General features: G+C 31.0%; 2 protein-coding genes across 2 annotated transcripts; one reads left to right on the top strand and one right to left on the bottom strand.

Annotated features, from left to right (window-relative positions):
* Positions 1-466: 466 nt before the first annotated feature.
* Positions 467-4,603, top strand: GLYI-14 (putative lactoylglutathione lyase). The gene is made up of 8 exons (XM_006591054.4): positions 467-811; positions 1,246-1,307; positions 1,782-1,842; positions 2,089-2,168; positions 2,238-2,308; positions 2,697-2,786; positions 3,185-3,303; positions 4,256-4,603. Exons 2-7 carry the CDS (start codon positions 1,246-1,248, stop codon positions 3,286-3,288), a joined length of 468 nt encoding a protein of 155 aa, XP_006591117.1. The 5' UTR covers positions 467-811; the 3' UTR covers positions 3,289-3,303; positions 4,256-4,603.
* Positions 4,604-8,211: 3,608 nt separating this feature from the next.
* LOC100779186 (transcription factor RAX2) lies at positions 8,212-10,703 on the bottom strand. Its single transcript, XM_003538139.5, has 3 exons — positions 10,200-10,703; positions 9,978-10,107; positions 8,212-9,449 (listed from the first exon to the last, which is right to left on the bottom strand). Exons 1-3 carry the CDS (start codon positions 10,333-10,335, stop codon positions 8,726-8,728), a joined length of 990 nt encoding a protein of 329 aa, XP_003538187.1. The 5' UTR covers positions 10,336-10,703; the 3' UTR covers positions 8,212-8,725.
* Between the last annotated feature and the right edge of the window lie 7,387 nt (positions 10,704-18,090).

Genomic DNA, 18,090 nt, shown 5'->3' with positions numbered 1-18,090 from the left:
ACAACTGTATCCTTTTTTTTCATACAATCAACATAAAATAAGAAATTTTTACATTAATTTCCAATGCAATTTATGTAAAAATAGTTATTGTTAAGATCTGTCCCCAATATAAATATATATATTTTTATATTTGTTGTTAATACAATTGATATAAAAATGTTTATATACAATTTTTATTGATCACACTAAAGAAGTTGATAAAAATGATATAATTGTAGTATTTTTAAACAATTAGAGGACCAATTGAGTTACTCAATGAAAGTGTTTTAAAATAATTATATATTTTGATTGAACTATTCAATAATTGAGAAACTCAATTCATTTTTTAATTATAATGAAAGGATGATTTGTATAATTGAGCCATTAATTAATGAATGGAAAACTTGATATATAAAGTTAGGAGATCTACAACAACATGCAAGCTATATCTAGATTTCTTAATAGGGCAAAAGAGAATTAAGTGAGAAAGGACGCATGACAATGGCCTGGGCATGAAGGACTCATCATCAGCAATGGTGCATTCAATGAGAAGAAGTTTTTTTAATTTTTGTTTAACTGAGAAGTGAGAAGTGAGAACTCCCTTGGGATACATACCACGTAGAACTTGTTAGTTGGTGAGTCTCTTTCGCATCCCGCATAGACTCTCACTTCAATTTTGACTTATTGAACTCCCTATATAATGTGATCAACGGTTTAAATAACATGTTTCAAAATACCAGTTTCATATATTCTAAAATTGCTCTAATTTTGTCAATCACACATAACATTCGTCATCTTCTTGTCTCTCTGCATTCAAGATCACAAGGTCAAGGTACGTTCTCTCTCTGCAATCACTCTTATAAACAACAAATCTACTAAGAGCACAACTAGACTTGTATGGACACAGTAACCGAATCAATTGCGATTGTTCTGAACCGAAGGAATCACCTTCCAACAACCCCGGTCTCCATACAACTCCTGATCAAGCTACTAAGGCTTACTTTACGCAACAAACTGTGAGCTTATATGAAAAGATAGGTCATGCACGCACACAGTAAAGACCCTCTTTTAATAATAAAATTATCATATGATAAATTTATTAACTTTTATAATAAATATTGTAAAAAAATTTATCTCATTTATATTTAATTGATAATATAAAATTGCTTTATACCGTAACTGTATGAACATTAATCTCTACTTATATTACTGTTATTGTTTGTTATAGGTGTTTGATTGACTCTTTAACTGTTATTTGACTTGCAGATGTTTCGAATCAAGGACCCCAAAGTGAGCCTTGATTTTTATTCTCGTGTCTTGGGCACGTAGTAAGTTTTTCTTTTAGATGTAACAATTTTTGTATTGATTATTTATTTGTTTGTGCTTCAAAATGGACTTAACCTTTAACAAAACTGATAGAATTTAATTAGAATGAGACACGATCATTTAATCTAAGATCGACATATATGGCAAGTTTTAGTTTTTATAATAATTATTTAAAAAGTCATACATAAAATATTTTATGATTGACATCCTAAAAATCTTTACAATGACAGTATATTAAAGTTAAATTCGAACTAATATATTTTGTCTTTTTTTTTTTTGGTGAATTTAATATATTGTGTCTAGTGTAACACTTAATTAGAGACCATTGCATTGGTCTCTCTCTCTCTCTCTCTATATATATATATATATATATGTTCACGAATATTATATGTGTAGCTGCGAAATTTAATTATTTTGAGTTTCGTCTTTGGTTGTTAATGCTTTGAATGATGACAACAGTTTGTTTGTTGGTTTAGTTTGCTTAAGAGATTGGATTTTCTGGAGATGAAGTTCAGCCTATACTTTATGGGCTACGAGGTAATTATGCTATTTTTTAGGTAAAGTCGTAATTATGATATATATTGTCGTACCTGTTTGCTAGTGAAAATTAAGTTGCGTGAATTGGATTAATTACTGGATGTGGATTATGCATATGTTGTGATGGCAATAATATTTTTTTCTAAATAATTCTTAAATATCAACTATCTCTCTACAGAGTTTTTCTAATTTTCATTGATATGCCCTTTATTTCATCTTTTTTTCTTACATAACTTTGTTGTCTAGGATACGACAAAAGCTCCAAGTAATCCAGTTGAAAGAACGGTTTGGACCTTTTCTCAGAAGGCTACAATGGAACTAACAGAGTAAGGAACGTAAATATGTCATATTTCTTTATCCCAGTGTCTCTTATCTAACAATAACATAATGTACAGTAATTGGGGTACTGAAAATGATCCAGAGTTCAAAGGGTACCACAATGGCAATTCTGAACCTCTTGGCTATGGTATCATATTTCATTTCATTTAACTTGGTAAATATTTTGACTTTACCGCCTTGGTCTTTTCTTGATTTTCTGGTTACGCTTTTGAGCTTGTTATCCTAAAAAAAATGCTGAATTGCTTACTATTATTCTTGCCTCCTTTTTGCAATGTTAAGGTCCTTATTTGAAGAAGTTAATTTTTTTCCTGGTCACTCTGGTGACAATTTTCCAGTCATTGACATGTATGTAATTATTTTTGTTTACTGGATATATTTTGTGCTAGCTTTCATGTCATTAACATGGCTGTAATTAATTATTTGTTTCCATGACTATTTACTAGATTTACTTATAGTGTTCTTTGCCTTATTGGATAAATAGGATATCAAATTCTAATAATAAGTTGCCTTTACAGGACACATTGGCATAGCTGTTGATGACACATACAAGGCATGTGAAAGATTTCAGAATCTGGGAGTTGAGTTTGTTACGAAACCAGATGATGGTAACAATCTGTCTTAGTTCTCAATTCTTTCTAGTGCTGCAAGTTCATCATTGCCATTTTTTAACAGCTATAAATGGTTTGCGTTTTAGGTCTGTTGTACAATAGATAACTATGTGAACTGCTTTTGTTCCCTTCATGGAAATTATATTTATTTTGGGTTTGTATTGTTCCTGTGCATTATAGAAATTATAGCATATTATAGTTGCACAACTATCTGGCATTTGGGCTCTCAATTGTTGGCTGCAAATTTTTAGTAACTCGTGATGCACAAATGTTAAATGTCAATGGTAATGGTAAATGTCTGAACCCTGCTGATTCCATCGCAGGGTTTTTTTCCCAGCATTACTGCTTCAAACATTACTTTCAAGTTTTCTTTATTTTGGAGTTATTTTCTGCAGGGGAAATAAAAGGTTTAGCATTTATTAAGGATCCTGATGGATACTGGATTGAACTCTTTGATCTAAAAATATTAGGAGGTGAACAAGCTGCTGCTCATGCTTAAAGATAACACCGTCAGGTGAACATTCTGGTTTTCAATTCCTTTGCCTTTGTTTACTTATATATGTTTTACCTCCTGAATCTAATGTTGTCCTCCCAAAATATTCTATATGATATTAGAATTAAGAACCATGTTACATGGATATCAAAATTTGCTTCGACGTGCTAAATTATGCATATCTGTGTCAAATTGCTAGTTCTCCAAATGTGTGCTATGTGCATATCTAATTCAGAAACAATAAACCACTTGATTCTGTATAGTTGACTATTCTTTGGAGCAATCCTTTTATGAAGATTTTAAGTGAGTAAATTGGCGTGTCACTCCACTTAGTAAAAACGAGGATGCAAACGCAAGAAGTTCCTTTAAAGTGAGTTTATTCTAAAGGTAAATCGTACACCCCTTTGATCATGCAATGTTTATAAAAATAAACAAAAAACTAGCACATTAAGTTTATGCTAATTTATTATTTTATTAGAAAAATTATTAAGTTAGAGAATTATTAGAAATACGAAAAACTTGTCCTCCTCTCTATTTCCATCCAAAATCCAATTCCCAAACACATCATAGTGGATTAAGATCGTGTTGCACTTTATTAACAATAGATGTATGATTACACATAAAGTCTTACACACTTGCTTACTTTAGAATTAGAAGCAAGCTCACTTTAGAATAATCCTTTTCCATGTAAACACTTGTTTGCAACTAGAGATGACAAAATGTATCTAGATTCCGCAGACATCTACAAAAATATTTACAAGCTGAACGGAACAGATAATTATCTATAATATTGAAGCTAAGTATGAGATAAATATATACACACAAATTTATGTGAATATGGATGTGGGTAGTGGGTACCAGTACGGGTTGCACATATCATATATAATTAATATATGTTACAAAATAGTAATTAATATATTATCTGTGCGAGTATGGGAGGGTACTGATATTATTTTTTAATGTAAATATGAAGACGGTACTATAGGATCCTATTCAGATCCTTCCAATTGTCATCTCTGTTTGCAACTCTTTGGTGAAGCTGGTTGTAGCATATTGCTGTATTGCTGGCATCTTCAAAGGGGTCTCTTCACTGCTAAATTTTTTTGGAATACAATTTGGTTTTTGTCTTCCCTATTGGTACTCTGGTCCATGGCTGTTCTATATATAATGTTGCACTGTTGCTACATGCTTTCTGCTATGAAATCTTCTCTTATTTTTTTTGTTGCTGGCCCGGCTCTTCTGTGATACATTTTCATCTCTCCACTGATGTAGCTTCCCGTGAAGAACGCAAAATTTGTAGTAAAACCAGAGTGAATAAAAAGGATCATGCTGTGATTCTTTATATATATATATATATATATATATATATATATATATATAGGACATATTATATGAAAATATATTATATATAATATGTAATAGTATTTTTCATGCTTACCGTGAAGAATGAAAAATTTGTAGTCAAACCAGAACGAATAATATTCTTGAATTGGGCCCTTTGCGCGGGTTGGGCTACCTTTAGGCCTAGATCTCGAGTTGAGTCCAAAATAGTTTCCCCTAACTTGACGTCTAGTAATGTAGTTTTAATATTGGTTTTCTAATATTAAAATTCCTTATCCTTTCTGCATTACCATAACAATTAATATTAAAACCTAGCTTTAGTGAAGAAAGAAAAAATGCAGATAATATAATGTCTGTCTATTTCCAATACTCAACGAGAGATTTCTTTTAACATTCTAGACTTCGATAAAGTCGTCGATCGTCACAGAAATATGAAACGATTAATTAGTCAAATTGTGCTTGGTTTGCTTTTTAACTAATACGTATGAACATATAATTTTATTTGAATAAGAATCCTTAAAATGTCTCTTGGTTTACATTACACAGTCTATTATGGCTTTACATTATTTTCCACTTTGTTCCTTATTCAAATTATGGTTTGTGGAAAATATTCCATGAACAGGTAGAAACAATTCAAGTGAAAAATATATAAGTCCAATGAATAAAATAAAATAGCTCAAATAATGTGATTGTGGTGACTGTTCTTCTATCTTGGTTGCAGACAATAGCCAATCAAAGTCCACCAGCTGGATGTTTAAGACCTAAAACGGCTATTCTGTTATGTAAATCATTTTCGTTGGTTGACAACTAATAACTTCTTAATAATTCATTACTATTAATTAATTAATTGATTGAATTTAAAATGGAATATGTTAATCACTTAATACATATCGAGGTCGAATTTACGGTTCACATGTAGAATTTGAGTTTTGAATTTTGATGTCGGTATTGTGACTCTTCTCTGACATCATAATTTAATTTGTATGCGTTCCCATATAAAACAAAATAGAAGGTCAATGCAGTGTAATCTTTTTTTTTTTTTTTGAGTCAATGTGGTGTAATCTATGATAAAAAAAAAAGTAATTAAGGCTCTTTAATGAACTAATTTACAGATTTAAAGGAAAAGTTTACAGTAGTATTATTTAAACTAAAAAACAAATTCTATAAAAATTAAATTTTGTCGCTTCTACAAACGTATGCTGTTCCTGTTCTGTACTATATACGTTCCCAATCCCCAATGCCTTCGAAACAAGCCAACATATTATCGTCAATCTTGTTCCTGTACATGATTTGCCAATTGCACGCTTCATGCTTTATTAATTATTATTTTTCTTAAATGAAACCATACACAAATATTAATTAATAATTAGATCATTATAATTAACTTTAATTAGTGTTATACTTGTATATTTGTTTCTAATTGACGCACAACTGCACATGTGTGCAATTGTCGAGAATCATCACTGCATTTGATCTCCTTATCTAAGATTTCAAATTAGAGTCTTACATTAAAAAAAAACATCATTAAAAGAATAAAATCATATCAAAGATGTTCAATAAATTAATCATAATTTTACTGAAAATATCAATAATATGATAATAAAAAATATTATACTATATATTGAGAGTGATAAATAACCTATAAAGATGATATAATAAGATATATAAATATAAGTACTTTTGTGGAGCTTGATTTTGTTATTTAATAATCTTGCATTTCTTTCATTTAAAAAAAAAACAAAAGGAATAGCACCAACTAGGGGAGGGTTCATGTATATACATGGGGTCCATTTAGATTTAATACGTTATTTTTTGCCACTATATGTGATTTAAATGTGCTAATAAAAACTAATAATTTATATTTGTTGATAAAAAAATAATTAATTATATTATTAAATTCAATTAAAATATATTATGCCTCTCTTTATGCAATTTTTCATTTCTTTAATTTAATCGTTTATAAAAAAAATGTTTTTCAATTAAGTTCTTGTTTGTTTGTATTATCGTTTTTTAATCAATTTCCTCCCTATCATCTATTGCTAATATATCATAAAATTAATTGACATATAGTTTACGTAAAACATGGAAACAAAAGCAAAAATATCATGGACCAGAATTACATTGTTTCTAATCTTTATGTATGTTACACATTTTTTATGTGATCCATATGCTTTAATGTATTAAACATTAAATAAACAATTTTTTTGTTTAATTTGCAAAATATCTACTGCTTATTTCTTTATTGGAAAATTTATTCAATCATCCGTTTTGATTATTATTATATTTTTTATTTACAAGACCCGAATCAAAATTTTGTTTAAAGGACCCCAACATAATTCTACTTGAACCAATGTAATGTTGGTAAACAAACAATTTTATATATAATATAAGATAGTGGGTTGATTTAAAATAATTATAAATTGAACCTGGCTAATTAACAATATTTTATATAAGAACTAAATTAAAGCTGAATATCAGTTGTAAAGATTAAAAGCACAGTTTAACCATCAAATTCAAGTAAAATTTTAAAATCTTTCTATGAGAAAAACGCATAACTAATTTAAAAAAGTTTATTTTCTATGTATTATAGTATAATTTTTTTACATTACTGTCAATTAATAAAAAATTACGTTGAGTATAAATTTTAAATTAGTTGATGTAAAAGACATACAACAAATTTATCATGGTGCATGATATATGATTAATTGGAGATGTAAAAATTCTTTATACTGTGAATACATGTTCTCTTTACTTTTTAATAAAGAAAAAAAAAAAAGAAAGAAGAAAACTTAATATTTGTTTTCAGAATTTAATGATTATATATTAATGATGAAAAATAATTTTACACCAAATCATTTAATCATATATAAATTATTATTAGTATGATTTATTTAATTAACTATGATTAAAATTAATGAGGGCGAGCCCTGGTGCAACGTTAAAGTTGTGCCTTCGTGACTTGTTGGTCATGGTTTCGAATTCGGAAACAGCCTCTTTGCATATGCAAGGGTAAGGCGTACAATATATCCCTCCCCCATACCTTCGCATAGCGAAGAGCCTCTCAGCAATGGGCTATGAAGTTTTTTTTTTATTATTATTAAAATTAACAAATATTTATGGTATGTTTTTATTAAATGACAGTACTATACAATTATTGTGCACTCTAAGGGTATATGCTTTTTTTTTCCTTTTATTTTTAATTTTTAGATAAACTAAAGTGAAAAATCTGGGTGAAATTGTCAACAATGGCTTCTATTTCGCAGGAACTAAAGGAAACAAGTTTTCATGGTTTTTGCCGCCTTTGTTGTCGTCAGACACACTAATCAAAAGAAACTTGTTCAAAACGGCTAATAATTTATTACATAATTTCAAGTTAGTGAGCACCCAGACTTCCACACAAGACAACAAAATTTCCCTAGCATCATAGTCTCTTTCTTTTGTTGGCCATATATCATAGCTTTCCATTTATTATTAGTGCTAAGAAAAATTGAGGTTTTCATTGCAAACGTAGCCATCTTCATCACTCTTTGCAAATGATTCTTCAACGGACTGCTCATCTCAATAATGCAGTCTCTGACAGATAACAAATTCACAAATTCTCATATATAATTACATAATACATATCAAGAAGATATAGATTAATTTATAACAATGCGTAGTAGTAGTACTTAACACACTAAACTATGTTATATATATACATATATATATACATATATATATATATATATATATATATATATATATAATCCCTAATATAAAATAATTTGAATTGACATTGGCTGTTTTTCACAACATTAATATCTGATTGGAGAGAATACTTAATTAACAAAAAAATAATCTAACATCATGTTCTTCGTCGTCATCATAATCATCATCACCCTTTCCGAGAAGATATATACAAAATATAAAGAAGCTTTTACCATGTACTGTCAAAACAAGAAATGTTTCATCAAAGAACGCAGAACCCCAGAAAAATCTCATCAATTTTTTTTTCTTCTGAATCTTTGCCACACCAACATCAACATACCCTTTCTCCATCATCATATTTTTTTACCAGTAGTCAGATTCAGTCATCATCATCATCATAATCAGTTTGCAGTCACTAGTAGTAGTAGTAGTACATGGCCTTCTCTTCTGTCTTGTTTTCATCAACATTATTGAAGATAGTAGTGCTACTGCTGCTACTAATCAATTGCTTAATATCCTCAATATCATAACCCAACGGTGCTAGTAGTGTTTGGCTAAACCACTCACCAGCAGCACATGACTTTTCTCCATCATTAATGTTGTTGCTGTGACTAAGCATAAAGTTATCATTATTATTGTTGTAGCTGTGGCAGCCAATTCTTTCTTCTTGCTTGATAATTTCTCTGCCTTGATTAGTGCAGCTTCCATCAGAGGAAGTACTGCAACTTCCTTCGCTTCCAAACATAAGCATGTTGTTGTTGTTGTTGCTGCTGTTGTCTCTCATAATTGGGTAATAGCATTGCATGGAGTCTTGGTTTTGGTAAAAGGGGTGAGAAACTGAGGTAGTTATGTCACTTGTGCTTGCATAGTTACTTGAAGGAAGGGAAAAGGGTGGTTCAATATTACTTGTGAAAGATGTGGTTGTTGTTGGGGTGTAGGTGCAGTACTCTCCGTACAGTTGGTGAGCTGAAGGAGAGAGTGGAGGGTTTTGAAGGGTAAAAGAGGATGGAAATGAAGGTTGTTTTCTGTGATGAGAAAGAGGAAGCAAACCCATGAGTTTTTTCTTCAACTTTGTGTTCCAGTAGTTCTTGATATCATTGTCTGTCCTTCCTGGTAACTGAGCAGCTATAATTGACCACCTGTTAATAAATACATGAAAGTTAGTTCAGTTTTTTTCTGTACATAGTTTGAACTTAAGACCTTGTGTAAGCTGTATAAGTTATTCAAACATTTCATATCACTAGGTATATCCTAATGGGTTATGTTATTAATTAAGCTTCCAACTAACAAAAGTTATTTACTCAATATCTTAATTAGAGATAGTGGATACTGGTGTTGGATCAACTTGGCATGCATGAGGAAGTGCTAGGCAGATTCTGAACAACAATCAAGGTTTTTTATTTGAAAAAAGGGGTATTTTTTTTTATAAAAAAGGACTAGTTTTTATTGCTCTTTTTCTCTCATTTATTATTATTATTTACCTCTTTTAGCTACACTAATAGAAACTTTATCAGTGTTTCTCCGGAGCAAGTGTTTGATGGCGATTAAAGGAGAAAAAAAAAAGAGGCTAGGAAAATCTCTATGCTTAGATTGGTGAGAAAATGCTAAAAATAATTGTTCAGCACTATTAATAGTGTTGTTGCATTAAATGTTGGTAACTATTATACCTGCTTCCAATATTCACATAAAGGCTGCAAATTATTCTGTCTTCCTCATCTGAGAAATCTCCATGCTTAATGTTAGGCCTGAGATAGTTGAGCCATCTCAATCTACAACTTTTTCCACATCTCTTAAGTCCTGATCATAAACATTTACACATATATAAGAGATCTCACAAAAGCACATTTAAGCATTCTTTTTTAATAAAATCATAACATTAGCTTAATTACCAGCTTTCTGAGGAAGAGCAATCCAGTTCCCTCCAGTTCCATGCTTCTCTATGTACTCCTTCAGCTTTGTGTCTTCTTCTGGTGACCATGGCCCTCTCTTAACACTTGCCTTGTCACAACATGGAGCTCTTCCCATCTCTCTCTCTCTCTCTCTCTCTCTCTCTCTCTCTCTCTCTCTCTCTCTCTGTGTAAAATCTCAATCTGTCTTTGAGAATCCAAACTCTCACTTTCTAATCTGAATGAAGCTTTGGTGGGTAGCGCTTGTGCCTTATAAATAAGGACCCCGGTTTTTGGACAGTTAAAAAAATATTACTTTTATCATTTAGGAGACAGAGAGAGAGCCATGCACACAAGTCAAATGAAAGCATATGGACAGAAAATTAAATTAAAATATAGTAGTACAAAATTTTGTTTACATTTCAACGCACTGTTAAAAATTAAGTATATTTAAGAAGGGTACTAAGAGTCAGAGAGAACTTTCTAATCTTCAACGTTGAAGACTCACTCATTCTCTGAATCTCTTCTTCCTCTTCTCTAAAGAGAAAGCATCCAATGTATGCAATACAGAAAGAAAGACAACACACAACAGGACTAATGAATTGATGGGTACAGCTATCAGAATTGTGACACTTTCCAAACACTAGGACCAATATCACGATTGGCCTAGTTTTCTTCTGCTTTTATTATTTAACTATTTAATTGTTAGTATTATTTGGTAATTAATGCATATTATGCATTGACACATTGCAAAAAGTAAAAGGCCAGGTGTATTTAGCTAGACTATCAATAAAGTGTATATATATAGCTAAAGACCTACAAACAAATTTATATAAATTAACTAAAAGATCAAACCTCATTCACTAAATCCATATATCTAGCTGAAGGATGCGTTGAATAAAGGGCGCACCTGAATATTCATAAAATTAATGGGTTTGAATAATATCAACATGAGTTGGTTGAATAAAAGGAATTTGGACCCTTTAAAACACGATGTTTGAGTTTGATATTAAGATTTATGTGTATACAAAAAAACAATATTAATAAAAATAATTATCACTTTTAGTAATGTTGTATTATGAAAAATTAGCCTCTAGACTATTGAGTGCATGGAAGGATCAAATTGGATTATTCTCTCTCGCTCCCACTTGTGCAGCAGCCAAAAAATAAAGAAAATAAATAAAAAGTGTGGGATTAAAGTTAAAAGGAAAAACAAAGAAGAGAAAAAAAAAGGATGGAGAGGAATGAAGGAAAAAGGTGCTGAAAAGGATCCAAACCCATCGAAGGATACACTAAAAAAACAGCATAGAAAAGATATCCCACCATCTCAATTTACACCGATTTAAATTTTAAAATTTGGAATTTGGGAGTGAGGTTTTCGTTTATTTATTACCCTCAATTCCTACACTTTTTTTTAATAGAAAATTCCTACACTTATTATTATGTACGTAAATGAGATTCTTGTGTGGATGGTTGGTAAACAATAAACTTAACAATTTCTCACTTAGAATACTTTTTTATTATATATCCATAAAAACAAAAAACAGATATTAAGAGTTTATATAACCCCCAATCCATACATCTTATTTAATCAATTTAGTTAGATCCTTTTCTTTAAAAAAAAAAAAGTTAGACCCTCTTAGTATCAGTTAGAATACTAAGGCAATTGCTGATTCAAAAGAACTATCTAGGACAATTATTACTTTTATAGAAGAGTATTTCCTCTAGCTAGGATTTTATAAATATACTCTAATTAAGTTGAGCCAGAACTTAGAAGGTTATAAAGAGTATTTATATTTCCAAATATAATAAAAATTATAAATAAATCTTTATTAAATGTAAAATCCTAATCCGACGCCAATTATGAAATCATAATCAAGACAAATTAAACAAAGAATATTTCATGATAACATATTTTAAGGACAAATCACAAATAAGTTTCCTAAAAATAGAAAACAAATATCTTAAGTAAATTATTTTAAAAAAATTTATTAAAAGATAATATAACAATTCCTAAATTTTCCATTCTGCATTTATATATATTTAATGTACATCACATGGGGTATTTAGTAGTATGCACAAGTGCAACCAATGCATTGTGTGCATTACAAAACTTTATCCCTCTGCACAATAGAATGAAGAAAAAAAAGAATTGGGCACGGCAATTTGACATTAATAATTTGGTAAAATATAAATAAATGTATCTGGTTGCACTCTTAGTTAATCATATCAATTGGTGTTGGAGAAGAAAGCAGTGTTAACTGTTGAGCATCTAAGATGGTGTACTGTTGCATGATCGATGTTAAATGTCATAGATGAGGATGGTCATAACCTTTCAGAGTTGCATGGGCCCAATGAATCAGATTCTTTGCCGTTAGATTCATTTGATCAGGTATCTGGGATTGACTAATCAACACAATGGTAGCATGTACACCATATTTTTTAGTAATGATACATCATATTCATATTGCTACCTAGCTAGCCAATATTGTGAAAATTAGGCAAAACAATTCTCTCGGATACGTCCTGCCACATTGTATCATTACTACTGGGGAGCCTCGCGTTGCTTTGCGACACATAGGAATAGAGACCTAAGGACATCGAGGTAAGACCCTACACATTTGGATTTCGTAGACCCTGAGATGCTTCATATTCACGAGCCTACATCCTAGTGATGAATTAACATACATAATTTCTTGCTGTTTTACTCAATTTTTCATCATTTATTTTATATCAAAGTATAAAAGTAAATTATTCAAACACATATCATCTAGTGTCCGATCACTATTTGGCAATAACAGTCTCAATTTTATTTATCATGCAAATATTATTTCTTTTGTACTTGGTGTTACGATTTTTAATTACAATTTAGATTACTAAATACATTTAAATAGTAACAATAAAATTTTTATATTGATTAGATTATAATTTTTAGAAATAATTTCATCTAAACTTGCTTGGATTCTTATGGATATTGCTTAGACATATAGTACGTAGTACTACTTTTTGGTTTATTTTTTTATGAAATATAATTACTTCGACACCCTCAAAGATTCTAGAAGTCACATTATTAAGATGACAGTAGAAGCTTTCCGCTTTACAGTATTTTTATTTATTTATTTAATGAACTGTTCAGTTGTGTCATTGCCGACGTATATATTGTAACAGTTATAGCAAGGAGTTCTCGAATTTTTCATCCCAATAATAATAAAATTATTTAAATAATACAATCTAAAAATTATTTACATACAAATTATTATACAAAGTGAGAAATTAGTTTCCCAAGCTGGTTTCTTACTTTCGTTCTATTTTTTTTTTTCATTGTGAAAGGAAACGATTTCACATGTTTTTTTTTTCTTTCTAAAACAACTTTATTATATCTGGAACCCATATCGTAAGGGTTTTTTTAAAAAATAATTGAAAATGTGTTTTCTTTGTTACTTATTTCAGTTTTTTTTTATTTTGTTTTTTTTTTAAATAGTTTTCCAATTTTTTGTTACATTTTAAAAAATTAACTCTTTGTTTTCGTTTTTTTAAAAAAAATATATTTTTTGTTACAATTTTTTTATAAAAAAAATAGTGTTTTAATTTGTTTAGCTTACTAATTTATACATATTAATTTATAAAAAAAATATAATTTATCTAGGCTTATGTAAAACCTTGAATGTACATCTTTAAATTGATTAATAGACCAAGTTAAACTTTTAAATAAATTAAATCAATGCTAAAAATAAAATCTATAACTCATAATAGACTAAACTCAATCCTTACATTTTTTACTTATTTATTAACATATTTTATTTTTTTACGTGTTTCCTTGGTTATCATATCATAAATCCTATAAAAGTTATATTTTTTTATAATTATTTTTCTCTCTCCCCAGATGTGTAATGATAACATTGTAAATGTTCATTAAATATTTTTTCCTATCAAATGATATCACTTATCATATTTTACATATCAAATGTTTTGAATTACTGAAAAGAGACTAACATTTAATAGAATTTTAAAAGTTACTTTTTAAATTAGAAAACTATTTAAGTCAATGATAAAATAAATTTTATTTTATTTTAAAATTTTAATTTAATAAAAACATTTAGCTTATTAAAAATAAGTGGAAAAAATATAAATGATAATAAAAATAAAAAGAAAATGTAGCAAACGAGCAATAAAGAAGATTAAAAATATAGAAACAAGTTAAATTGAACTAAAATATTTAAATTTGAATTAATACAACAAAATTTAAAAAATACAAACAATATGACATACATTGAACGTTGTTGGCTTGAACTTACACTGTGAGGGTAATTTTTCTTTGAATGACCTGGGATGCGACACATGGAAAATTGCTTTGTTGACTCGGTTCTTGGATATCCATTTCGGTGTGCATACGAGAGGAGATATGACGACCCTTAGTACTTCTTTTCTTTTCTAGGTTGGGGGAAATCATTGACTCGTGACACTATGGCCAATAGGTTTTGTTGCGCAATTCTCCAAACAATCATCTATATAAGTTGGAGACACTTTCCAATGCATACACAAGATGTATGTAGTTTTTGTACTCATGATGAGCGTGCTTACAAGCAGCAACAACATAAGAACAAGGTATGTGTAATTTTTGGAATTTGCCACATTCACACCACCTTTCATCTAGCCTAACTGTGAAATCTCCAGCAAATCGAACCTCTCTCGGGTTTTTTGTCTCATGGGTCAAGAATCGTGTGTCGCGTCGATCGATCTCAAGAACAGTGTGAGTGTTTTCCTTTCTCTGTGCGTCTTCGATGACCTTGTTTATTACTTTCGTATAAACTTGGTCAGATGCAAGCATTGTTGTGGCTTCCCTCCTTTTTTGTTAAATAATGCATTACATGCACCTTACATATGTTGATTTTACTAGCGCGCCTCTTAGCAGATTTCTTGAGTACCAAATGAATCGACTCAATAAGATTGGTGGTCATGTGCCTCCATCGTCGGCCATCATCCCATGCGAGAGTCCATTTTTCTTGCGGAATCTCGCTGAGCCAATTAATTGCTCGGTCAACATTTGTTTCCTCCCTTAAAATGTTGTATTAGTGATTGAACGCATGCTCCATCCTTGCATATGTTGAGTAGTTATAAACATACAATTACAATATTGTGAAAAATACAAAATGAAGTGATATTTAATATGAAGAGAAATAAATTTGACACTCACCCATATTGATAATTAATTTCTTGATGGGGTTGTTCTTGTACCTCTCTATGTAATTTTGTGCAATGTGTCGAATACAGAACACATACATAGAATTTTGTGTCGTCCATCCACTATCACATCTTGAATAGGCATTTTTGATTGACTCGTGTCTGACTGAAATCAAACACAAACCATGTTGTGGGGTGACATGCCTTTTTAGATTTTGGAGGAAGAATAACCATGCTCCCATTAATTCATTCTCAAGAACAACAAAGGCTATTGGAAGAATTTTATTGTTGATATCTTATGCAACTGCCACAAGTAAGGTCCCCTTGTACTTATCGTACAACCATATTCCATCGACCTGAACTATGGGATTGCAATATTGAAATCCACTGATACACGGTCTGAAACTTCAAAAAAGACGATAGAACATGACAAAAACTTCTACTGGTTGACCTCCTTCTGCTGACATTGGCGATGTTTCCTTCTCCACCACCATGCCAGGAAAAAATGGCTACATAGCTTACAACAATCTCGGTAGATCATGATAGGATCTTTCCTAGTTGATGTAAATGTTTTCAATAGCCTTTTACTTTGCCAACCATGCTTTGCAGTATGTGGTGGTGTATTGTTCAATGCTTTTGGTGTGTGCTATCAAGGCTAGCACTGAAGTTGATGGTTCATTTTCAATCAAGTCATGAATGCTTTTATTGATGAGCAAATACGATAGCTTTGCATGATCTTGTGAGATTGAAGGATTTGAACATGTATGGGGTTCACATAGCTTTCTTATTTCCCACTGCTTACTTGCAAGAATGTATGAGGCTCTGCACCTCCAAGCACAAATGACAATTAGCTTTGTTTGGTTTGATAGTTGTGTCTTATAGTTAGCTCCTTTGCTCACACGACACTGTTGCAAAGCATGTTATACTTCTTGTTTTGTTAGGAAACACATCCATTCAAAGAGAGTCCCCACTAGATGTTGGACTTCTTCGCGATCCAAGCTATGACCATATTCAAAATCTTGAAAATTAGATTCTTCAAAATTTTGCATGTGTGGTGGTATGTAGCATGGTGATACGAATGTGTTGGTGAAACAGGATCGACTTCTTCCTCATCATCGTCCTCCTGGGTTTGATTATGTAGAACTTCGTCTTCATCCTCACTAAATGGACAGAGTTCTTTGTTAGGTAAGCCTGGCTCTGTTGTAAACTCAGGCTTGTTTGGTCGGGTTGATGAGAAAGGCTTTACTGAAGTGTGAGTGCAGTTGATCCTCAGTAGCATAAAATGGTTGTGAGTCAAAAAAATTGTTGGAAATGGTGCAAAAAGAAATTGGGTAAAAGAAGATGTGTTTGGTTCAAATATATTTTGTTTTGGTTGGGTTAAAGTAAAAGTGCCTTAGGTTGCATCGGATGTGTGTGAATAATGGAACTGAGGATAATATTGTGGTTGATGAGATACTAGTTTAGGTTTTGGGGTGGGAACTGTATTGTGCTCGACATTTGCATATAATTCACAATATTGAAGAATCTTAATTTGGCGAATAACTGAAATCATACCTTTCATGTCTTCGTTGTCAACAAGTTGTACTGCTATAAATTTTAGCATTTTGTGCCCTACTACTTGTGGGTATCAGAATGAAATATTGCATACTTTGTCCTATGGTTGAAGATAGAGCCTTTCGTGGATTTTTATTTTCAAGGCCTCAAGTGTGAGGCATTGCTTTGTTTCAAAGAACAATGGGTGAGAGCTTTGAAACATATCCCTTTCATCTGTTTTGATTATTTGACCATCGTAGTGTACTAACCATTTGACAAATGAGGAAGACTTATTGTGTAATAGACAAAGAACAAAGAAATAAATTTGATAGAGGTTTTGTGTTTGCAAACTTGGAAGAAAGTAATAGAACAAGGAAGTGTTGTGTAGATGTGTTAAGCGAAGGTGGATATGAGTTTTGTATATAAGGGTTAGGGTTAAGGGATTATAACCTAGGGTCAGGGTAAGGGTTAGGGCTTGGAGCATTAGATTCCTTGATGTGAATAGATGATTGTCTAAAGCATTGGATTCCCTGACATGAGTAGATGAGGCTCTGAAGCATTGGATTCCTTGATATGAATAGATGAGGTTATGAAATAAATTGGATTCCCTGACGTGAATAGATGAGGGTTTGAAATAAGTTGGACCTGAGAGTGAGAGAAAAAGAAGAAAACATGTAACATAAGAGAAAAGATGTTTTGTCTCCTCTTAAGTCCAGGGTCAGAGGGTTTATTGTTCATTCAATCATCCACAAATGATACAGATAATCGAAAATGTATATCCTTGACCACTTGACGATTTGGTAGACTAATCCTATTTCCAACAGCTTGCTTCAAGGCATCAAATGATATTTTGTTGTCAAGTTGAACGATCTTTGGTGAACCGCTTAAAAACGTTGAACTATGTTTAGTTGTTATGATGACACCATCATAATACATAATTGCATTGACTATTGATGAAGCCATGGTTTAGGGTTTAGGGTTGCATAAAGGTTTATGATTGAGGTGATGGATCAAACTATCTTACTGCAGACCACATTTATAATGTTTAATGACTTGTCAAATACAGTTGAAAAAGAATGGCCAAGATCCCACCTATAAAATCAACAGCCTAGACATCACCGATTTGAGAAACGAATGTTGAATGGCCAACATCCCACCGACAAAATCAACGACCTAGGTA

The sequence above is a fragment of the Glycine max genome, chromosome 11 (genome assembly GCF_000004515.6).
Source record: "Glycine max cultivar Williams 82 chromosome 11, Glycine_max_v4.0, whole genome shotgun sequence".
Taxonomy (NCBI): Eukaryota; Viridiplantae; Streptophyta; class Magnoliopsida; order Fabales; family Fabaceae; genus Glycine; species Glycine max.
Note: the sequence above shows the minus strand (reverse complement) of the source record. Positions and strands in the feature narration are given on the sequence as shown.

Excerpts from the sequence above, each read along its gene's own strand:
- LOC100779186 (XM_003538139.5), bottom strand. The coding sequence starts at position 10,335 with ATGGGAAGAGCTCCATGTTGTGACAAGGCAAGTGTTAAGAGAGGGCCA. Across the intron at positions 10,108-10,199 it reads TGCTCTTCCTCAGAAAGCTG|GACTTAAGAGATGTGGAAAA; the intron begins GTAATTAAGCTA and ends GTTTATGATCAG. Across the intron at positions 9,450-9,977 it reads TATGTGAATATTGGAAGCAG|GTGGTCAATTATAGCTGCTC; the intron begins GTATAATAGTTA and ends ATTTATTAACAG.
- GLYI-14 (XM_006591054.4), top strand. The coding sequence starts at position 1,246 with ATGTTTCGAATCAAGGACCCCAAAGTGAGCCTTGATTTTTATTCTCGT. Across the intron at positions 1,308-1,781 it reads TCTCGTGTCTTGGGCACGTA|TTTGCTTAAGAGATTGGATT; the intron begins GTAAGTTTTTCT and ends TTGTTGGTTTAG. Across the intron at positions 1,843-2,088 it reads TATACTTTATGGGCTACGAG|GATACGACAAAAGCTCCAAG; the intron begins GTAATTATGCTA and ends TTTGTTGTCTAG.